At 41.5% G+C, this 24756-nt stretch overlaps 1 protein-coding gene across 1 annotated transcript in view; it reads right to left on the bottom strand.

Moving 5' to 3' along the window:
* LOC311037470 (matrix metalloproteinase-17-like) overlaps window positions 1-24756 on the bottom strand; it is a 112332-nt gene that overhangs the window by 17863 nt on the left and 69713 nt on the right. Inside the window, exons 5-6 of the mRNA XM_084046646.1 lie at window positions 4253-4429; window positions 953-1055 (exon numbers count right to left, since the gene is read on the bottom strand). Of these exons, the coding sequence (XP_083902772.1) occupies window positions 953-1055; window positions 4253-4429 (280 nt within the window). The remainder of the gene's footprint in view (window positions 1-952; window positions 1056-4252; window positions 4430-24756) is intronic.

Below are 24756 nucleotides of genomic sequence, written 5' to 3'. Positions count from 1 at the left end.
GATTCCACTTTTTTTGTAAAGCAAACTACAGTATAACTTATGGTCAGAAATCTCTCATAGAACATTCGGGCAAACTACTTGCTCAGGGTGGGACAATGTCGAGTATCTGCTCTATACTGTGTGTAAAGTGTCTTGAGACAAGTTGTGATTTGGCACTTTAATACAATTGAATTGAATTGAAAGTTGCGAACATTTGGTGAAAATAACTGATCCATAAGCTTAGCTTGTAGATCGGCCAATTTCGGCGAAGAGATTTGGTGTACAAGGCAAAAAGGACAGTGGCCAAGTATAGACGCCTGAGGGACTCCGGTTGACTCACTACTGCATTTTGGTGGATTTTCCAGCGCAAGATGACTTCTTAACCTCACTACCTTTTCCCTTGACACGAAAGACTAAACTGCAGGCAGTAGCTAAATTGTTGCATTTGTCTTGCTTTGGCAAGACAATTTGATAGACAGGGTAGTGTGTTGCAGGGGAGGAAGAGAGTAGGCTTGTTCTCAGGCCCAATGACTTGTAATGAAAATCCCACAAGGGCTGTGTATCCAACAATACAGCTTTAACCACTTTCAACCTGGCATCTCTATTTTGGGTATGTCATTATAGTCAGACATTTTCGAAAGAAATTCAAAGGCAAACTCGCTCACAATGCCTTGCAATGCGAGGTGAAGTACCCTGTTTACTGTATGGGGCAGCGTGTGTGTGTGTGTGTGTGTGTGTGTGTGTGTGTGTGTGTGTGTGTGTGTGTGTGTGTGTGTGTGTGTGTGTGTGTGTGTGTGTGTGTTGCACTCCAGTGGTTCTCAAAGGGGGGTTCCGGGGACCACCAGGGGTCCTAAGGTCTGTAACTCAGAGAGTGTCATTTGAGTTATGGGGGTACGAATGCAAACCAAGCTGGGGGTCCTTTAAGTTAAACCCGTTTGAGAATCTCTGTGGACCATTACAGGATTGTACTCACATAACAGTAGATCTGTTTTCTGGAAGGTCTAGCAGGACGGGGGGTTCAGCCGTCTGGGAGGGGTTAGGTGGTCGGTTGGTGTGAGACACAGACTCCCTGACACCTGGAGAGAGCAAGGGTCAAGGGGTCAACTCCGACGCACCGGCCACCACAAACATGAACGGTTCATTATGTACAGTATGTACAGTATGCATGGGTTAGTTTTGCTATAATGTCTCTATTTTATGTATTGTTCTTTTCCATTTTTCTCCTGAACACATCTCGCTCATATTATCATAAAACCGGGGTTACGTCCAGTAACCTATAGTTGTGAATGCAAGGCAATTTAGTTTAATTCTGTTTCGTTCTATTCGGTCCAAATTTATTCATGTTTTGAGATATTTCCATCAATTAAGTTTTTTGCCACTCTAGTTTCTTTTTCTTCTGAAATTAGCTTCTGGTGCAGTACAGTACAGTTCAGGTCAGGTCAGGTCAGGTCAGGTCAGGTCATTTCAATTAATTTAATTTCAGGTCACTTCAGTTTAGGTCGGTTCAGGTCAGTTTAGGTGGGATCATATCAGGTGAAGTTAGGCCAGTTGAGTACTGAATGGAAATGACTCAAAATATGAATTAAATTGTACTGAACGGAACTAAACAGTATTAAACTGAATGGCCTTACATTCACAACTACAATGTGTTCAAGTGATACAGAGTGCTAGAAAGAGAAAAAGGAACAATACATAAAACGGAGACATTATAGCAAAAATAAAGAAAACCTAGAGGGTGGCAAAAAGGAACCACTCAAATCATGCATAAAAGAACTACATTTGACATGAAATGCGAACGCTAGGGGGTGGCATCTGCCATCCCCTGGGATCCCAAATGACACCCCTTAACTGAACTGAAGTGAACTTGTGTAAGGAGTTATACCAGGGCTGGTCTACATTGCTCACAGCCATTGTTTACTCTTTCCGTCTCATTAGCCTGTAGTCTTCATCTCTTCTCTCCTCTTTTCCATTATCATCATCTGTCTATCATGGTGCGGTGTGATAAAAGGCTGATGCCATATGGAATGGCAATTAAACCTCCACTCCAGCCAAACTCCAGTTGTCATGCTAAATAAATCAATAAAGTTCTTCTATAGAAACTAACGAGGCCTCCGGCGTCCTCCGTATCTCTCTCCAACACACACACACACACACACACACACACACACACACACACAAGGGATGTAGATCCACCATGAATCATGGACAACGGTAGGAGGATAGTGCATTCAGGGTTCAATTTTCTGGGGGGGGCATCTGCTTTTGATATCCCATACACTGGTCATTCATTGTTATCACTGGTGGGCAGTACATTTACTTGAGTACTTAGGTAAAAAAAAATAATATCTGTTAGTTTACTTGAGTATGTGTATTTTTGGATACTTATGACTTTCACTCATTTCAAAGACAAATATTGTACTTCTGACTCCACTACATTTCTAGGAAGGGAAAAAGTGAATTAACTATTAATTAATTTATTATGAACAGTAACAGAACTTACAGTAAGACCTATTTTAAATATAGTGAAAATAGCAGATCTGCAACAATCACTATTTTGTAAAATATTATTGGAAAATGTTAATACAGCAATGCATTGATATTAAAAAAGAAAATGTACTTTTTAACTTGCACTTTTGAATACTTAAGATGTTTTCTTCCGGTACTTTAACTCAAGGACAAATTTGACCAGGAGTATCTATACTTTGATTTAAGAACCGGCATAGAGTACTTTGTCCACCACTGATTTCTGGTCTGACTCAATTATATACACACTTTTCTTTTTTGGGGAAAAGTAGTTAAATTAACAGGATGGAGGATTTTACTCTGTAGGAGGCATCGTTCCAAATGTGTCAGATGCATTAAATGTCTGGGGTGTACGCTACAGTGCGAACCATGCTACCGGTGTGGCCCGGGTCCCGGGATTGATGTCTTAGAGAATGACTATGAACATGTGAGGGGAGGGTGTGAAAGGGAAGCTAAGGGAAAAGGTATTGATATGGATGAAGATGAAGAGAAGGAGGGAGGGAGGAAAGAAATGAGGACATGAGTGCAGGGGAGGGAGAGAAGGAGGGAGGGAGGGAGCGAGGAGACGGGCGGAGGTGAGGAGGGGGTGGAACACAAGATGAGGGTGAAAACTAGGCCAGGATATGCATACAAAATACAGACACTCCGTCACTCATCAAGAGATGCACGAGAACATTACGCACACTCTCATTCATAGACAGGCGTTGCTTTGTTTTAACCTTTTTTCTGTGGTGCGACTTGTTTGCTCATTGTACAGCACCTCGTAACTATGTTTTGAAAGATGCTTTGCAAATAAAGTTACTTACTGTACTTGATCTTATCTCAGGTACCATGTAAACATTTCTTATGTTTTTTTCCCTAATTCTTTTCCCCTTGTTTAACCCCCCCCCCGCCCTCTCTTCTTCTTCCCTTTCTTTCTTCTATGGAAACTAGACCACACCCGTCCGGGGATATTACCACCCAAAGTATGTGCAGTGTGGGTTATGCGCTGTGCACAGACAGTATATCAGGGATGGAAAGTGAGTTTGTACTTGGTACCTGCAACAGTTCCAACGCACACGCACGTCCCGTCGCGAAGACGCAGAGAACACACAAACACTCGCTCATAAACAGTTCCAACGCACAAACGCGCGCACGTGCGAGCCATCGCGAACATACACACACACACACGGCCGTCATGCAAGCGACCCATCGCAAACACACATGCGCACGGCCTGAGCCGTCCCCCGTCACGAACGAACACACACACACACACACACACACACACACACACACACACACACACACACACACACACACACACACACACACACACACACACACACACACACACACACACACACACACACACACACACCCATAGGTTGAGGGGCTATAACCATGACGACAGTCCCATCGACCGAGGCGAACTCAGAATGTCTGTTGTTTACAGCAAAACGCTAATAACCATCTTAAATTGTGACGAAGAGAAAAAGGGGCTTCCTCACGGTGTGGATATGCTAATGATCAATGGCCATGTACAAGTGCAGAGCAATTGCTTAAGCCACTGAGGAGAACCAAGCAAGACTGACTGATGACTGACTGACATTCCTAAAATTATATATAACGATACGATGGGAACTATGCACGAAAACAAATTTCACCCACTTCTTTACTCTGTAAACCTGTGATGTGACAATAAAGCTGATTCTGATCAAATAATATAAATAAGCCAGCATATTTCAAACGTGATGGTTAGTTGCAGCCCTACCATAAAGCTGCCAGACGCGGACCTTGTCTTCATAGGGTAGGTCATACTTGAGGGGGTCGCCCACAGGCCCCTGGTAGTATGGCCTCATGATGGACTCCATGGCTGATGTGTGGGCCAACCCAATGGCATGACCAAATTCATGGACAGCAACAGCAAACAGGTCCATCCCATGCGAGTCTGAGAGAGAGAGACAAAGAGAGAGAGAGAGAGAGTACAGAGTTAGGTTCTGATCACACAGAGGAATGCATTTCGCAGGCTGTGTCTTTTTCTCTTGTTGTCAAGGAAACGGAATCACCTAAATCCCCTTTAGCTATGGTATCAGCAGTGAAGTGTTCTTTTTGCTGCTACTGCCGTACAGACATGGCCTCTTAACTCGCCTGACTGGTCAATGGGGGGGAAAGGACAGTGACAAGGACTGCCTTTCCACTTTGAGTAGAACATTTTCATGATTAACACGTCTCTCTAATCATCAGAGTTCACATCATCAACATCCTTCTCAAATCACAAAGGACGCATATCACTGATGAATAGAATCAGCATCACACGGTAAAATCCTTTTAATTGAACTATTTTGAATTGGATCCATTCTCTTCACCTTAGTACTTGGCTTACTGCATACTGTATTGTGACATGTAACATGGCAACTCCTCCTGCATTGCAGAAGTGTACACGTCACCGGACCCCAGTTTTTTCAACTAATATTTATGTAGTGGAAGTTAAGAGTCATGGCAGACAGCTTGGAGGCACTAAATGCTTTAAGGCACACGGTGCTGTGAGATAACTATGGTAATACTACCTGAGCCCCCGGGCTGCCAATCAAAATCGGAGTGTGGAAAGACACACCTGAGGAGACCGTGTGGCTTATAAAAGCACCCCCCCCCCCACCAAGCATTTAGGAAATGAAAAGCCACCACGCCCCCCCCCCCCCTCGTCTGGTTCCGCTGTGCGAGAGAGCCGCTAAGCAAAAAACGCTAACGCGTGGAGTGCTAACGTGTGACGGAGCAATCGCTTATGGCTTCCAGAAGCAGAGCTTCCAGAGTCAGGAGGCATTTAGCCTTCACAGTGGACTTGGCTTAGGGACACCTCATTTCTATGCTCAGTCAAACACAAAGGACAATGTATGAGATGCAGTCATGGTTCCAGTAGTCAGCTGGGATATGTTCAGCGGCCAAAATGCTGACTGTAATCTACAGGAGCACATGGTGCAGAATGGAAAGGGGGAATGGAAGGAAGGGAGGGGGGGGGGGAGAGAGAGAGAGAGAGAGAGAGAGAGAGGGGGGGGGGCGATATCAGTGCTGTGTAATCTTATTTAGACACCAGCATGTTTCTCATCTCTGAGGTGACAGGATGGACTTTAGTGTCTGTCATCAAAGTCAGAACTCACAGATTTGGGTGGATGAGCCAAGTTCTGAATACTTGTAGTGCACAGTGACAGAAAGAGTATGTGTGTGAGAGAGAGAGAAACATAGCGGGCGAGACAGAGAGGTAAGCAAAAAAAGAGAGCAGAGACAAAGAGAAGAAAAGAGAAGAGAAGAGAAGAGAAGAGAGAAGGATGCACAGAGAGACAGAGGGATCATACATAGAATAACTAGAAACAGATGGACACAAGAACACAGAGAATCACAGATGGCGGTCAGAAATTGAGGGAGAGAAAGAGAGAGACCGCACATGTATGCTTTCTTGAATGTATTGTATTTCTACTTTGATGCACATATGTGTATGTACTGTATATGTATGAAAGCCAGATGGATCACATCCAATTGGGACCACTCCATGTGAGGTCCACAGGTGGTTATGTACTGGTGCCGAAAATAGCAGACCGGAAAAAAAGCGTTGTGAGTCTGTTCCTAACCATCAACCTGGGGACCCCTGGAACCTCCTCAAGGACCACGTCGGGTCCCCAGACCCCACGTTGAGAACCGGTGACATAGAAGGCTTCTCGGAGATGTTTGTGGCTGTCGGTGTAGTTAATTGTCTTACACTGAAAAGGACTGAGCGCTTTTGTGCAGCTGCAGCAAAGCAGAGGCTGCCAGCTGTCTGTTTATCAATGCAAACAATAAAACAATGGCTGCAATGTTGTGCAGTATGGGTGGATGATTAACGGTACTCTAGTTAGATAGGTCTTTATGAATGATGGAAGTCACTTCTTTCATAAGAAGAAGAAAAAAAGTTGAAGAGTTTTTTCTTTGTTTTTTCTTGTTGTGAACATTGATTAGAAGCAAGCATAGCAGATAGGAGAAGAGGGTGAGATTCACAGGAAGGCGTTTTGTCTGTAAAGATTTCATGACGAAAGATGTTATGATGCAAGATGCAAAGTCAAATCCTCTGTGTTCATTTAGTGCAGACTGAGGGAACCTTGAGGTCCATTTGTACACTCAAAGTTAAATTAACCCTGGTGATCCCTGATGATTTTACTGCGTGGGGAGACCATGTGCCTGTGGGCTCTGACTGTAGCAGAATTTTGATGAATTACAAAACAGCCTTGGAGCAAACATACAAAAAATATGCTTTTTTCCTGTTGATTCAGATAGTTTCGGTGATTTGCCCCGGTGCAATGGAATTCAATGCCATTTGGTTTGTAACACTCAAAGTGACAAAAAACAACATTTTAAAAACACAACAGCCTCTTTTGCGAGAACCATCATAACAGCTATCACAACATTCCACAGACCACATTATACACAGTTTTACTGAGAACGTTTTTGTACGCCTACCAACAATTTTAGGTGAAATGCCCCTTTAAAGATGACTTTATTATTATACAATACATACGGCTTACTTGCCTGGGGTTAGTACAGGGCACTGACTCGCCACAGTGTGCCGGCCACAATGCATTCACAAGCGAATGCGTTGATGGATGGCGTGTTGCGGACCCAATATTATAGCAGGTCTCTCAGCAGCGTCAGACGTCATGTAGGATGATGAAAAGCTTGGTGAAATGCATAGTTAGTGTGGTTGCCCAACAGGGCAACCAGACTATTGTTATTGATAAACTGAGATAAACAATATTTCAAACCGCATCTCCTCCCACAGTTTTCATCCTCCAATGTTGTGCCATATGTCAAAATGACCGTCTAAATCGGGAATCGTGTGCTTGTATTTTGCTAAGAGATTGGTTCAATACTTTAATTGATATTAATTTATTAGTGCCATTAAATGTCCCCATCCACTTTAATGGAAAAGTGCAAAAACTCAAATTCAAGTATTTTTTTCTCAGAAACCTTAACAGCTAGAGTTATCAGATTTGGAGGGATAATTCATAATTAAGTCCCAAATTATTTAACAAAATATCACACCATTCGGCCTCATGGTGGCGCTATAACAGCCCCCTTTACGTTTTGGCCTATAACTCTTGAACCGTAGGTCCGAAAATCAAAATTTCTTTTCACCTGGATTCCTTGGGTCACTACGCATCTCCCCATATAGGCCACGCCCATTTGCGTCAGGATAGATTTTTTGATATTGATTTATTTGTGCATTAAATTTCCCCATCCACTTTAATGGTAATTGCAAAAACTCCCATTCAAGTATTTTTTTCTCGGAAACCGTACGGGCTACAGTTACAAGATTTGGAGGGGAGGTTAATAGTTTTTTGCGAAATTATTATGAAAATAATCACACCAGTCGGCCACATGGTGGCGCTATAACAGCCCACTTTACCTTTTGGCCTATAACTCTTGAACCGTAGGTCGTAAAATCAAAATTTCTTTTCACCTGGATTCCTTGGGTCCCGACGCATCTCCCCATATAGGCCTCACCCATTTGCGTCAGGATAGATTTTCCGCCATTTTGAATTTTCTTCAAAACACACTTTTTGCTCCTTTTCCTTCAATTTTTTTCCAAATCTCACACAAATCGGTACACGTGATCTATGGACCCATGCGATAAACCTATCCAAGCGGAATTTTGATAGTCCGTACCGTCCGTCCGTAAATGGCTTCCAAAGTTAGCGGGAGGGGCCCGTTTGACCAAAAATGCCATAAATCACGAACAAAACGTCCGGTCAATCCCAAATTTGAATCACATGTCGAGGGTGGTATACTAAACCAATCCCCAAAAGCATTTCTACTTTGATCCATAGGGGGCGCCACGAATGCTCGAAATGTAACCGTTTGATGCAAAAACATGATTTTTGGGGGATCAATCCTCTCAAAATGAAACGCAGGCGATCTCAGGAGTGACGTGACGATGTAATTGGCGCAGTCTCCGACGGTATTCCTCCCGGCGTATTACTGGAGTCCCGACCGCGTCGGCGCAACCACACTCTGCAATTTCCCCGGAATTGCGACGCGTCTAGTTAGTGTGGTTGCCCAACAGGGCAACCAGACTATTGTTATTGATAAACTGAGATAAACAATATTTCAAACCGCATCTCCTCCCACAGTTTTCATCCCCCAATGTTGCGCCATATGTCAAAATGACCGTCTAAATCGGGAATCGTGTGCTTGTATTTTGCTAAGAGATTGGTTCAATACTTTAATTGATATTAATTTATTAGTGCCATTAAATGTCCCCATCCACTTTAATGGAAAAGTGCAAAAACTCAAATTCAAGTATTTTTTTCTCAGAAACCTTAACAGCTAGAGTTATCAGATTTGGAGGGATAATTCATAATTAAGTCCCAAATTATTTAACAAAATATCACACCATTCGGCCTCATGGTGGCGCTATAACAGCCCCCTTTACGTTTTGGCCTATAACTCTTGAACCGTAGGTCCGAAAATCAAAATTTCTTTTCACCTGGATTCCTTGGGTCACTACGCATCTCCCCATATAGGCCACGCCCATTTGCGTCAGGATAGATTTTTTGATATTGATTTATTTGTGCATTAAATTTCCCCATCCACTTTAATGGTAATTGCAAAAACTCCCATTCAAGTATTTTTTTCTCGGAAACCGTACGGGCTACAGTTACAAGATTTGGAGGGGAGGTTAATAGTTTTTTGCGAAATTATTATGAAAATAATCACACCAGTCGGCCACATGGTGGCGCTATAACAGCCCACTTTACCTTTTGGCCTATAACTCTTGAACCGTAGGTCGTAAAATCAAAATTTCTTTTCACCTGGATTCCTTGGGTCACTACGCATCTCCCCATATAGGCCACGCCCATTTGCGTCAGGATAGATTTTTTGATATTGATTTATTTCTGCATTAAATTTCCCCATCCACTTTAATGGGAATTGCAAAAACTCCCATTCAAGTATTTTTTTCTCGGAAACCGTAAGGGCTACAGTTACAAGATTTGGAGGGGAGGTTAATAGTTTTTTGCGAAATTATTATGAAAATAATCACACCAGTCGGCCACATGGTGGCGCTATAACAGCCCACTTGACATTTTGGCCTATAACTCTTGAACCGTAGGTCGTAAAATCAAAATTTCTTTTTCCCTGGATTCCTTGGGTCATTACGCATCTCCCCATATAGGCCACGCCCATTTGCGTCAGGATAGATTTTCCGCCATTTTGAATTTTCTTCAAAACACACTTTTTGCTCCTTTTCCTACAATTTTTTTCCAAATCTCACACAAATCGATACACATGATCTTTGAGCCCATGCGGTAAACATATCCAAACGGCATTTTCATAGTCCTTACCGTTCGTCCGTAAATGGCTTCCAAAGTTAGCGGGAGGGGCCCGTTTTACCAAAAATGCCAGAAATCACGAACGAAACGTCCGGTCAATCCCAAATTCAAATCACATGTCGAGGGTGGTTTACTCAACAAATTCCCAAAAGCATTTCCACTTTGACCCATAGGGGGCGCCACAAATGCGCAAAATGTAACCGTTTGATGCAAAAACATTATTTCGGGGTGGATCGATCCTTTCAAAATGAAACGCAAGCGATCTCATGAGAGACGTGACAATGTAATTGGCGCAGCCTCCGACGTTATTCCTCCCGGCCTATTCCTCGAGTCCCGGCGGCCGCGACCCGCGACCGGCGTCGGCGCAACCACACTCTGCAATTTCCCCGGAATTGCGACGCGTCTAGTTAGTGTGGTTGCCCAACAGGGCAACCAGACTATAGTACTCTATACACTTTATTTATTTCCATCTTTATAGATAAACTTTTTTCAAACCGCATCTCCTCCCACAGTTTTCATCCCCCAATGTTGTGCCATATGTCAAAATGACCGTCTAAATCGGGAATCGTGTGCTTGTATTTTGCTAAGAGATTGGTTGAATAGTTTAATTGATATTAATTTATTAGTGCCATTAAATGTCCCCATCCGCTTTAATGGAAAAGTGAAAAAACTCAAATTCAAGTATTTTTTTCTCAGAAACCGTAAGAGCTAGAGTTATCAGATTTGGAGGGATAATTCATAATATTGTTCGAAATTATTGAAAAAAATATCACACCATTCGGCCTCATGGTGGCGCTATAACAGCCCCCTTTACGTTTTGGCCTGTAACTCTTGAACCGTAGGTCCGAAAATCAAAATTTCTTTTCACCTGGATTCCTTGGGTCACTACGCATCTCCCCATATAGGCCACGCCCATTTGCGTCAGGATAGATTTTTTGATATTGATTTATTTCTGCATTAAATTTCCCCATCCACTTTAATGGGAATTGCAAAAACTCCCATTCAAGTATTTTTTTCTCGGAAACCGTAAGGGCTACAGTTACAAGATTTGGAGGGAAGGTTAATAGTTTTTTGCGAAATTATTATGAAAATAATCACACCAGTCGGCCACATGGTGGCGCTATAACAGCCCACTTTACCTTTTGGCCTATAACTCTTGAACCGTAGGTCGTAAAATCAAAATTTCATTTTCCCTGGATTCCTTGGGTCATTACGCATCTCCCCATATAGGCCACGCCCATTTGCGTCAGGATAGATTTTCCGCCATTTTGAATTTTCTTCAAAACACACTTTTTGCTCCTTTTCCTACAATTTTTTTCCAAATCTCACACAAATCGGTACACGTGATCTCTGAGCCCATGCGGTAAACATATCCAAACGGCATTTTCATAGACCTTACCGTTCGTCCGTAAATGGCTTCCAAAGTTAGCGGGAGGGGCCCGTTTGACCAAAAATGCCAGAAATCACGAACGAAACGTCCGGTCAATCCCAAATTCAAATCACATGTCGAGGGTGGTTTACTCAACAAATTCCCAAAAGCATTTCCACTTTGACCCATAGGGGGCGCCACAAATGCGCAAAATGTAACCGTTTGATGCAAAAACATTATTTCGGGGTGGATCGATCCTTTCAAAATGAAACGCAAGCGATCTCATGAGAGACGTGACAATGTAATTGGCGCAGCCTCCGACGTTATTCCTCCCGGCCTATTCCTCGAGTCCCGGCGGCCGCGACCCGCGACCGGCGTCGGCGCAACCACACTCTGCAATTTCCCCGGAATTGCGACGCGTCTAGTTTCTATCTTTATTTATAGATAAACTTTATTTCAAACCGCATCTCCTCCCACAGTTTATTTTTCCCAATTTAGTGCCATATATCAAAATGACCGGCTTCACCGGGAATCGTGTGCTTGTATTTTGTTAAGAGATTGGTTGCATAGTTTTATTGATATTGATTTATTAGTGCATTAAATTTCCCCATCCACTTTAATGGAAAAGTGACAAAACTCAAGTTCAAGTATTTTTTTCTCAGAAACCGTAATAGCTAGAGTTACCACATTTGGTGGAGAGGTTCATAATATTGTCCGAAATTATTGAAAAAATAATTACACCAGTCGGCCTCATGGTGGCGCTATAACAGCCCACTTTACGTTTTGGCCTATAACTCTTGAACCGTAGATCGTAAAATCAAAATTTCTTTTTCCCTAGATTCCTTGGGTCATTACGCAACTTTCCATATAGGCCACGCCCATTTGCGTCTAGATAGATTTTTTGATATTGATTTATTTGTGCATTAAATTTCCCCATCCACTTTAATGGGAATTGCAAATAATCCCATTCAAGTATTTCTTTCTCGGAAACCGTAAGGGCTACAGTTACAAGACTTGGAGGCAGGGCCGGAGTGGGACTCCAAATCTGGCTGGGAGATACACGCCCACCCAGGCCACCCTGCGCGCGCGCAGCGCGCGCCGATTTTTTTGGGGGCCCTTTTTTTGGGGGGCCTTATTTTTGGGGGGCCTTACAAAAGGGGGGCCTTTTTGGGGGTTAAAGGTAGTGGGGAGGCCCGCAGCTGCACTGAGCTGCAAGCAACACTGACTGCATTGAATTGAAATTGACTGTGGTTGGCCTGGCCTGAGTTTAGGAGAGATTTTTTTTGCTGCATCACTTAAGCGCCGCGCTGGCTGTGGATGGCTGGCCTGACCTGATATTTTTTTTTTGATGCAAAAAAAAAAAAAAAAAAAAAAATTTTTTTTTTTTTTTTTTTTTCAGGCAGGCCACTAGAGGGCAGGCCACCGGGAATAGTCCCGGTCCTCCCGACGGCCAATCCGGGCCTGCTTGGAGGGGAGGTTGATAGTTTATTGCAAAATTATTTCAAAAAGGATCACACCAGTCGGCCACATGGTGGTGCTATAACAGCCCACTTTACCTTTTGGCCTATAACTCTTGAACCGTAGGTCGTAAAATCAAAATTTCTTTTTCCGTGGATTCCTTGGGTCATTACGCATCTCCCCATATAGGCCACGCCCATTTGCGTCAGGATAGATTTTCCGCCATTTTGAATTTTCTTCAAAACACACTTTTTGCTCCTTTTCCTACAATTTTTTTCCAAATCTCACACAAATCGGTACACGTGATCTATGGACCCCTGCGATAAACCTGTCCAGACGACATCATGATAGTCCGACCGGCGTCGGCGCAACCACACTCTGCAATTTCCCCGGAATTGCGACGCGTCTAGTTTCCTATGTTGTTGAGGTTGTTTAATGTGCAGTCAGTTGAATTTCGCAAGGTGAAGAATCTAAATGTACTGCAACTGGGACACAGATTGATTAAGAACTACTGTATGGCATGTACAATATGTAGCCCCCAGAACTGTGTTTAAAGTTTAATAAGGATGCAGTGCTGTAGAGAGAAAGCAACACGAGCACAGCTAAGTGGCCAGCCTTTTCATGTTTTTTTTTTCATGTATTTAGCAACATCACATTTGTCACAATAATTAACACACAAACTATTACGCAAATTGGTAACTAATAGGTTGAAATAAGAGGAAAGAAATTATACTTATTACAGATTCTTGCATGATTTGCCTCTTGGATTAATTAGAAAATGTGTTTTGCAGAAATTGAAATTCTACCCTTTAAACTGGGAACATGTAATATCACATGAACAGTATTATTGCATTGTCACATACTGTTAACAGAGAGGTCCTCTGTTACCCATGTTTGCACATTCATTGTAATTGATTATTTGCATATTGACACTTTACAGTTTTGCACAGAACATTGGCACTTTAAGAGTAAGTGCAAATGGAGAAATGCAATAGTATGTGAAGTGTAAGTTAGATTGAATGTTTAACAGTACCTTGTTGTGTGTCTCCAGTATGATTGGGCTGGACCATAGTCAGGATGGCAGAGGGGGGGTTGTGATGTGTTTTTGATAATTGCAAAGGATATTTAGGTTGTACTGAGAAGGAATTACTTGGAGGATTACTTGTGTAGTTCATTAAGATTTTTAATATAATATGTGGGTTTATGTATATATTGTATGTTTACTATGTTTATTTGTTAGATCTAGAAAACAACCCTTGACATGGTGCAGTCTAAGCTCATTATCTCAGCTGTGTATAAACGGCTGCCTGTCGACAACAGGAGGGAACTGTGAGTGGAGAGCCAAACGCCACCATGCCAAGGGTGCTGTAGAGTTGGTCCATTTGTGCATTCTAGTCTGTGGTGATGAATAAATACACCTTCGGGTTAAACCCTACTCAAGGCCTCTGTACTGCTTCCAGCCGCAAGTCGGGCATTCTCACACATACCCAGCCTTTACATTCCCAGTCTGTATAGAGTGGTAGACGGACCGAGAAGGCTTAAAGACTGATTGGTCAACCGCCGTATCTTCTCCAGGGATAATACGGCATCTGACCATTCAGCACAAATGTTCAACTGTGACGTTAGACTTCGGTACTCTACATATCTTATCTTAACTTGGGCAGGGTATGAGCCGGAGCCGTGGTTGGATAACTTTGGGCAACGCTTAATCCCCAGGTGACAACGTATATTTATTCTTATTACCTCTTCCCAGGGTAACGCTTCCACCTGTTTTTCTATGTCCGTTACAAAATACTTTATTTTCTCACTATCAAGAGTTATAGTACTGTATATCATAAGAAAAAAACATGACTTTCCACTTTCGTGTCCAAAGGGTACAAAATACAGCAAAACCATTGTTTTCCTATGGTATGGCACGATCCTCTCTTGTGTGTTTTCTACCGGTTTTTAGACATGCAAAAAAGTTTCTCAACTTTTCACTCCAAGACGCAGAGTCACAACACTCATTCCTGTTCTGATGCCAGGAGATGTGTAAAGGAACGGTGGGACTATTGCAAATGCAGACGAAAAAGGTTTATATCTGCTGTATTCAGTTATGATAAACTATGTAATTCAAGGTCAGCCCATTTTTCAAACCCTCATCCAGTAGCACAGCAACGACAGGCACACACACGTCACACACCACACCGCATTGCCGACGCACTTTGCCAAGACGTTTTGAAGCAGCTGCACCTGTAGTGATGTGTGTGTGGGTGTGACCAGCCCCTTACATCAGCTTACATGTTCACCACCATGTATAAACACATCTGTTACACTCTCATACATCACTCATTCATCACTCTACCTTACCTCAGCTCACCTCACCCAACCCCGCCCCCCCCACACACACACACAGAGAAATGATTTGGAAGTCATAGAAAAAAGGGGGGAAAAAACTACTGCTTAATGAGGCTTTTTGTTGAAGTCACGGTATTTAGTCTGCATTTTCAGGGCACACAGTAGAGAGATAATTAATAAAGGCAATCTGTTGCCTGTCAAAACAAAAAAGCAATTCCAGGCCTCATTTAAATGACCCCGGAAAAATTCCATGGATACCTGAACTATCAATCAACCAGCAGGGAAGAGCTGGCTCACTAAACGGGGCATTTAGCATTTTGCTAACTCTGCTGTTCTCTAAATGGCCAGTTTCAACTCAGCACTAATTGTGCACATTTAACGATGGCATTGGGTGACCTCAGTTTGAGGTAAGTAAGTATGTCACTTTATTCATAAAAGCACCTTTCGAGAGCGGAGATGTCACTAAGTGCTTTACACGGTAAATATATATACATACGGTACATATAGATATAGATATAAAAGGCAATAAAAAACAGAAATGAATAGAACGTAGAAAAATGCCGGCCACCCTTATGCATTTTATTTTGTTTTATTTGATGATGTGGATTCTGGTCAGGTTTCTGCTCTATATGTAAAGTGTCTTGAGACAACTTGTTATTCGGCACTGTAATAAAATGGAATTGAAATGGAATTGAATGAATACTTTTCTTTTCCCCCCTCTTGTTCTGCATCACTACCAGCAATTTGTTGGCTAACAAAACATTAGTACGTGTTTGTTTTGTTGCTGGAGACATAAGGGGCTAGTAGATCTCTAATGTAGGCAGGTGATCATGCAGAGCTATATACTGTAGGTCACCCCAATAACTTTGAATTAGATCCTGTTTTTGATGGTGAGCCAGTGAAGAGCAATCAGAATCAGTGGCATCAAACATTTTGTAAGACCTGTTAAAGAGTAGAAACAAGAGGCGCCCCAGTGGCTCACCTGGTAAGAGTGCATACCACATAAATAACACTACAGTCCTTCCCACAGATGGTCCGGGTTAAAATCTGTCCCGAGGCTCTTATGTGCATTTTGCTGTGAACGTTGCAATGCTTACTGGTTCTTAACCCATTCAATCCGGGAAAGCATCTCTGTAATTTTAGATTTCTTTGGCAATTGAAAAATAGCAGATCTACAAGATCTGCTATTTTTGAAAATCGAATATGTAAACATTTGTAAAATATGTTTTTCCAGGGACCCCCAGAAGCAAAGATTTGAGTTACAAATGTTCGCTTTAAAAATATATATATTCAAAGATTTGCACAAATTTTCAAGGTTTTTCAAAAATAGCAGATCTACAGTACAAGCCCAGCGCTGAGCCCGGACTGAATGGGTCAACTGCAATTAAAATGGTCCGTTAGCTTTTCAGTGTTGTTTGAGTGAGGTAACCACAGCCAGCCGAAACGTGCTGTACCAGAATCCAGCATGTCAGGGTCAACAATATCCTTTCAGAATCCAAATGAATCAGCACAGTGTCAGCTCACCATGTTCTCTTTTAAATGATGCACAATTTAGTATAGCCACCCTATCAACTTATTATTATTGAAATGTTCAAATGACAGCTATTCTCAGCCTACTGCACAAGGGGTGGGAGATGACTCTTTTATGCAGACTCAAGGTGCATGGGGTGTATCAGAGGATTATATTCATATTCTACCAGCCTGTATTTAACCCATTCAATCCGGGAAAGCATACTGTGTCATTTTAGATTTTTTAGCTATAACCTTTATTTTACACTTTGGGCTATTCAAAAATAGCAGATATACAAGCTCGTAGCGTGGCACTCGGCACTGAGTGCCACGCTTGTAGATCAGCTTTTTTCCCCCTTTTTTTCGTGAAAATCTTTGAATATGTATGTTTTTTTAAAACATTTTTTATTCAAATCTTTTCTTCTGGGGATTCTACACATGTATTCTAAATCCTAACAGTTTGTTTGAAAAAAAACTTATGTTGCTATAATTTCAGTGGTTCTCAAACTGTCAAAATGTCAAGGACCCCCAAAATGATATGTATTTTGTCCGCGGACACCCCCATCTCAAAATATTTTGTTCCAGGGACCCTCAGAAACAAAGATTTGAGTTAAAAAAAAATATATAAGTTCAAAGATTTCCACATTTTTTTTCAAAAGTAGCAGATCTACAAATGTCTGCTATTTTTGAATAGCCAAAGAAATCTAAAAAACACAGATTTGTTCCCGAATTGACTGGGTTAAGAGCATAATCTCAAGGCAGAATTTAAATCAAGCTTGCTCGTCTGGTACAGACTCCCATGAAGGTTATGAGGAGGAAAGAACACCATAGTCTCCAGTTAATATAATGAGCAGTCCGTTCTCAGACAAGCCCAGAGAATATTGTCTGACCCATCTCATATTCTTCAAGCCGAGCATGAGCTCTTACCCTCCCGCAGATAATCGCTGTCAGGTGGAAATCTTGAATGTATAAAACTGTTCATGAAAAAAGAACCTGTGTTCCAATGGATCCAATGTAGTTATTATTTAGTCACTAGCTCTTGTTAATACTTTTCATTGGTTCAATATTTATAAAATATATAATATTTTTGCTACTTTTGTGTGACAACTGTATGTGTGAGAAAGTAGGGCATGAATTTATGAAAAAACATAAGGAATTGAAATATGGAGACGAGCGACGAGATGTTATGGAGTACTCCAATGTAAACCGAATAATAAAAAAAAGAACATTTTAATTACAGTGCTTCAGGCTGCAGGGGTTGCGCAACTCATAGTATTCTTATCATCACTATTTGTGTAATATGTGCATTATATGTAGCATGTGCAATATGTGCAATATGTGTAATTTGTGGTTTGTGATTTGCTCAGCATGTATTGCTTTGTTTACAGTATATGTTTTTTTAATGCTGTTATAGAGGCAGGTATTGTATGTGTGTGCAGTCCAAGACAAGTTGCCTCACGGGGGCAAAAAATATGGCCCTGCCCTCCCTCTGTTTTAATCAAAACAGGTGAATCATAACTGTATCTCATAACGCTACAAAAGCATGAATTTCCATCTCCACTTGAGAGTCAATGGGCCTGAGCTTTGCAATGTTTCTCAAATGAAAACAAAACAAAACAACAACAACTCGTCACTGCTCTGACTGCCAGTAACAAAACTTTTCATAATACATAATTTGGGAATGTAATTTATTTTTTGTTGGTTTCTTTGTTTGGGAGAGGGGCCAATCGGTCGGATCGGTGGTGCGACGTAGGTGTGAGGGCCGCATAAATCTCTAGTTACTAAAACTGTCAAATAAAACTACTGCGCTTGCTTTTAGGCAACAGATTAGAGAAGTAGGTAGCTCTAACATCCTTTAGACAACTTTTAATAATGTGCTAAACTTTAGCACATTATTAAGTTGTTTTAAATAAAGATTGTGAACGTGATTTCCACAGGCATTCACCTGTCCTGCAGTCTCGCTTTAGAGAGTGAATATGGTAATTTATCTAAAGGGTTGACTTGATCAAAGGAGCCAATCTAGTTTTAATTGGGGCCACTTTATCCATGGCTGAAAGGCAAGGTTCATTAAAAAACTGCACCAAGTAGTCAACATCACTGTGCATAATGTACGGTAGTTAAAATGGAAAGTGGCAGAAAACGTTGCAGCAAAAAGGTGATTAAGTATGTGGGAGCTAATGATATGCAGGCAGGGCAAGAGACTAGAATAAATAACGAATAAAATCAGTTGTGATCAGTAATAAAAAAGATCCTCGGAAAAGAAATAATCAATATTCAAATCAAGATTAAAAACAAGGTCCTCTGTTGTCTGAAACATGTTGAGTGAGTTTAAAGGACTCTCTGATATTCATACAACTAAAGGCAACATTTGTAAAAAGCACCATCAATATAATCAGCCCAAGAAGATAATAGTAAATCTGCATAGTTTAAGGACAGAGGACAAAAAGTTTAACCACTTAAGCCCTATATACTTTGTATATAGCTGATCTACCACTATACAGTAGATCACAACTTGAGCAAATGAAGATCACGTGTAAATCTACAGTCACAACTTGTACAGTAGATCACAACCCACAACGCGTCACATCGTGTTATTCATCAATCTATATATCATCGCTATATGACGTACTTCATCGTACGACAAATAGCAAGACTTGCTGATCTACAACTAGATCACAACTAGTAAATCGTAACGCACAATGCATTGTGATGCATTGTGAGCTCATTTTGATAAAAAAAAAAACTACTTTTTGAAACTTATAGATTTTCTTGTTTTTTTGTTTTATTTTTATTTTTAAAGATTTATCTTATAATAACGTGCCTAAAATAGTAATGCCAGGTTGAAAGCAATCATTTGAAGTTTGGAAGAAGAGAAAGACCCACCAAACAGTGGGAGGTGGGTCTTAACTGCTGAGAACAGCGCAGCAGGTGATGTTGCAACACAACACAACACAACACAACACAACACAACACAGGCAAGGAGGGGGTGAAGTGTGAGGGGCATTAAGCTAAAGCAATTATTGAGCTTTGCAGTCTTCTGATAACATCCATCCCTCTTGAGAAGATTATACTGTTCCACAATCTGCTGAAGTCAAAACATTCACTTTTCAACTTTTAAAAGCTGACCTAACCTTTTAAATCTTCCTTTTAAAGGAGGTTATCTGGCTGTGGAAAAAAGTTGCTGATGTGAACAACAACCGGGGCATCTGATACCTCACAAGGACTTAAAGCCTGCTGCCTTATACGCAATATAAGATAAGAGGTGTTGATGAGAACATCAGCTTACACCGTTGTCTGAATTACGGACAAGCTGGCGATGCCAGAGGAAACATGATTCATCAACTTGTTCCTACAGCAAGGTGGGACTTGACAGACTGCGACTTCAAAGAAAATGAAGCATTGTTTAATTAAGTTGCTTCCCTGTGCCTCAGTGCCTCGCATCTGTCACCGAACAGAGGAAGGACAGGGAAAAAACAGCAATAAGCACAGGATGGAGGCTAAACAGATCAAAGCCAAACTATTCAATAACATAACACAGACGTATTAGATGTGTGGCTGTAGACAGGGATGGGGTTAGATTAGATAAGTGAAAGCGGGCATGAATGATGATGTGCAAGATGAGATTTCCTAAGCAGATGCAGCCGCTTCGGCAGGCTACCGTAGAAGCGGCATGCAGAGGGTCTTATTCAGTGGTGGAAAGTAACTAGGACATCTACTCAAGTACTGTACTTAAGTAAAATTTTGAGGTACTTTTACCTTGCTTGAGTATTTATATTTTTCAATACTTTATACTTCTTTATTCTACAGTAAGTTGGTTGGTTCCTTCCATTCCTTATGTAAAGTAACTTTGGGTACTTAGAAAAGCACTATATATATTTTAGCTATTATTATTATTACATCTCAGAAGCATATTGTACTTTTTTACTCCACTGCAATTATTTCGGAGCACAGGTCTCCGCCAGGTCAGGTAGGCTATTGTGGGCCAGCAATGTTTGGAATTCGCCCATCAGGATGGAATATGAAAAATCGGACGGATATGTCTTGATCACTTGACTATAGAGATAATGTCTACCGATTTGCATGATGTTTGGACACAATTTGTAAAGGAGTAATATAAAAAAAGAATTGTGCAAAAATCGGCCTCCTGGTGGCGCAATAATAGGGCAATGTTAAAAGTATGGCATTTGTTCCTCAACATAGTGCGAGTCTGCGTGCAAAGTTCAGGATGGCCATATAGCCAATCAGGATGGAATATGAAAAATTAACTGTGTTTTACATAAGTCGGCCTCCTGGTGGCGCTATAAAAGGCGGATGTGAAAAATGCACGGCAAACGTTTTTCTTTGGCCTCTAGGGAGTACTCATACAAAGTTTTACACAGATCGATGCAGTTATAGATAAAAACGCGAATCCGCCTGTTATAGCACCATGATGAGGCTGATTTGAACATTTTCAAGTGGCATTTCTTCTTCGGCCTAGTGGTAATGTGCGTGCAAAATGTCACGGAAATCGCACGCTGCGTTCATGATTTGATGCATTTTGTTCAAAACGGAGCACTCCTGCAAACTTTGGAAGCCAATCTTAGCCAATAAGGAATATGAAAAATCTGAAAGACCCGTTTCGTTAAATGACTATAGAGGTACTGTGTACTGATTTGCATGATGTTTGGACAAAAGAGCACTGTCAAAAAATGTGATTTACCACTTCTAGGTGGCGCTATAACATGTAAAAAATTTGGGGCAGAGATTCTGCTCTGGCATCCAGGGAGTGTGTGTGCACAGTTTCGCTTCGATCAAGCCAACGGTGCCGGAGATTAGCTGTTCACAGACACACACACACACACACGGACAGACGGACGGACGGACAGGGTGTAAAACATAGTCTCCCCATGCCCATGGCCTGGCGGAGACAATAACTAGTCTATATAAAATAATTCTCTGTTTGCTCAACTCTGCTCAACAGATAACACCACATGGTTATTTCTGCACATTTCATGTAAATTTCTTCATATAAATCTTTCAAGCAGCTGTGGGCATTGAATGCCACATTCATCTTGACGAACGCAGCTTGTCTGCCAAAACATTGCTATTTTACAACTGTCGCACTTGTCATTTTCATGCTGCGTGACCATGTTGTGTAAGTACTGTAGCAAATGCAGTTGTACCCATCTGTGCACCCATGGGCGAGCTCGTCTTAAAATGAGGTGTGGTCAGGCAAACTGTTGGCACATTTATATGATGATGATGATGATGTTTTTCTATTAACAAAATGTGCATATATATATATCCTTTTGTACAGTATCTGTCAAAAGGATAAAACACAGGAAAGTTTATTTCCATTGTGGTCCTTTGATTCCTCGTAGCTAGAAGAAGCATAAAGCGACTGCACTGTAGACATAAACCTGGTCAAAGTCTCGGCACAGGGCGCATTATTCCGATTAAGATGTGCACCTACGTAGGTTCAAAATGTGCATACACTTCTGCTTGAAATCAAAAGTCATCAACACATCACTCATGTTCAATGTGGCACATTTTGATTAAATTGCATCGTTAGAATAAGATAACATTTAAAATGTATCTACCGGTGTGCATCTTTCAGCACCATAGAGGAGGAAAGTGTGTGTGTGTGTGTGTGTGTGTGTGTGTGTGTGTGTGTGTGTGTGTGTGTGTGTGTGTGTGTGTGTGTGAGTGAGTGAGTGAGTGAGTGAGTGAGAGAGAGAGAGAGAGAGAGAGAGAGAGAGAGAGAGAGAAATTGCTAATGGAAATTATGTTCAAAGCCACTGAAATATGTTGAAGGACCTTCCGTCTTTGAAGAATTTCATGAACCCATGATGACCTTCCGTTTTTTTTCCATCTGTCTCTCCACAACGGAGCATAGCCTGCCGCAGTAACGGGTTATCAATATCCATTAGGGGTGTGCCGATACACTTATTTCACGATAGGATACACGATTTTGGGCTCACGATATCGATACGATATATGGCACTTTTTTATTATGAAAATATATGGGTGGAAAAAAATGGGTGCTTCTGAGCCCAAGCACCCACAGAGAAAGCTGAGCAACCAAGGAGAAATTCATACATACTGTACTGCACACATTATGATGTACGATTTGATGTACGCCCACATTGCAAAACAAGTTGACCCATCAAAGGTGATTGGCAAACTTTAGACAAGCACTCTGCAACTGAGATCGATGTCAGATTAACAGCTGAGGCAGAGAGCAAAGTGGAAATTCATCTCGACAAGGAGTACTTTTCAAGATATAGTGGACATTCTGAACGTCGATCAGGGAGAGTAATTGAGAACCATGTTTACAGAGATCACTAAACCAGTGAAAGTCGCACTGATTGTGCCTGTAACAGCCTGAACCTGCATTAATGCGGGTTCTTACAGCTCATCTGCGGTCCACAGTGGGACAAGCCAAACTGATGTTGCTGCATTGAACTGTGACAAGAGAATGTGTCACAAAATATGAACCTAGACGAAATTGCAGATTAGTTCATCAAGCGCACTGTATACAGCTGCCTGCCACTTAACGATAACTATAAACATATCGTTTTAAGTGGATGTCAGAGTCCACACCACAGTGTGGATTCTCACATAATTACCATTAGATATCGTGCTTGGTGTGGACGGCCCAGCATCTTCCTCTTATATGAATAATATCAGTAGTGAGTTAAAAACCAATGCGATTTTTTTAATACTTAGTAACTCTGTGGCCCTATCTATTAATGGTTAATTAAATGACTGTATTTTACTGCACGGTGGTATGCTTCTGTGAATTTGTAAGGATTTAGCTTGTTAATGGGCCCCTTGTCTCGCAGCCACGGTGATGGTGTGATTGTTTTAAATTTGTGCACTTGACCTATCATTTATCTTCATTAGCCTTTTTACAAAATCATTTCTGAGGCATTGACTATTACTTTCTGTGCATTTCAAAGTGTGACTCATTTGTTAAACCTCTGATCTCCAATCTCTGTAAATATTCTGTGTAGGTGTGTGTCCCTGTCGCTGTTCATTCCCCATAGTGTTGAAATGCGTTTCTTTTTTCCCAAAAGTAATGTAGGCTGGTTATTGCAGGTTTATGATGGGCATGTGGCATTCCTTGATTGCTAGCACCTCATCAATACAGATTTGTGTTTCTACTTTCTTCAAAATGTGTTCATAATTATACAGCATCTGTATGTCTCTGAATGTGTTGGCTGCTGTGATATTTAAATGTTGTTTTTGTTCTTTCTCTACAATCAAACTTCCAACATAGGCAGAATAAACATCTGCTAAATTTCTTGATGAAATGGGAAGGAATGGACGGCAGAATTCTTCGCCTTATAACAAGCATTGCTTGTAACCAATATATTCTCCGTCTCCACTATTTCAATTGCATGCTACTGTATATTCATAATTTGAATAAATCAAATATTAATCTGTGAATATGGAGCACGAACAAAGGCTAGACGCATAGCTTGGTTTAGAGAAGAGAAGAGACACTGTTCTAGTTAGCAGACTGGGAGACTGTGAAGCCAGAAAATATAACTGTTTTTAGGGCTCTCTTCTTTCTAGACTATAATGATTATAGTCCTGCCATGCCTCACGCTCACAGTCTTTCAGCCTACCTTGGGAGTCTCGAATGTTTTGGCCAAATGATCCCCATGACCATCACACCCTTTACTATCCTTTTCTCATTATCCTTCCCTCAGTCTCTGCTCTCATCTTTCAGAAACAGAGGTACAGGGAGAGGGGAAGCGGATGAGGGAGTGAGGCAGCATGACTCATAATTTCAAGTCCACCCGACCAGATTAAAGGGAGAGGAGAGGGAGGTGGGATCAAGTGAGGTGAGGAAACGCGAGATAGGAGAGGTAATTGATTAGGGTAACAAGATATGGAGATGGGAGAGGAGAGGAGGATTTGTGATTAATAAAGATCATCTGCATAACCATGTTCGTTTCCTGAAATCTACATAAAACAGACATCTAGACTTCCGGGGTTTGATACCGTTATGTGCTTGCACTATGCACTCACCTCTTTCTACAGCAGCACTGTCATTTGTTCACTAATGTTTCTTTGTCCTCTGGTTTAGTGTCCATGATGCACTGGGCAAGACCTAGCCGGTTGAGTGTCTAAACGGAAGTACTGGAATTTGGCGGAAGGACCGTCCAAGGAAATGACGTTGACCCTTTAAAAATCTGTTTACATTTTCCGTGAATTAAACGAGTGTTGTGATTGGTTGATTGGTCGTTTCCGGGGGAA

Source organism: Gymnoscopelus microlampas, assembly GCF_963454915.1.
Source record: "Gymnoscopelus microlampas genome assembly, chromosome: 21".
In the NCBI taxonomy this organism is placed as follows: Eukaryota; Metazoa; Chordata; class Actinopteri; order Myctophiformes; family Myctophidae; genus Gymnoscopelus; species Gymnoscopelus microlampas.
Note: the sequence above shows the minus strand (reverse complement) of the source record. Positions and strands in the feature narration are given on the sequence as shown.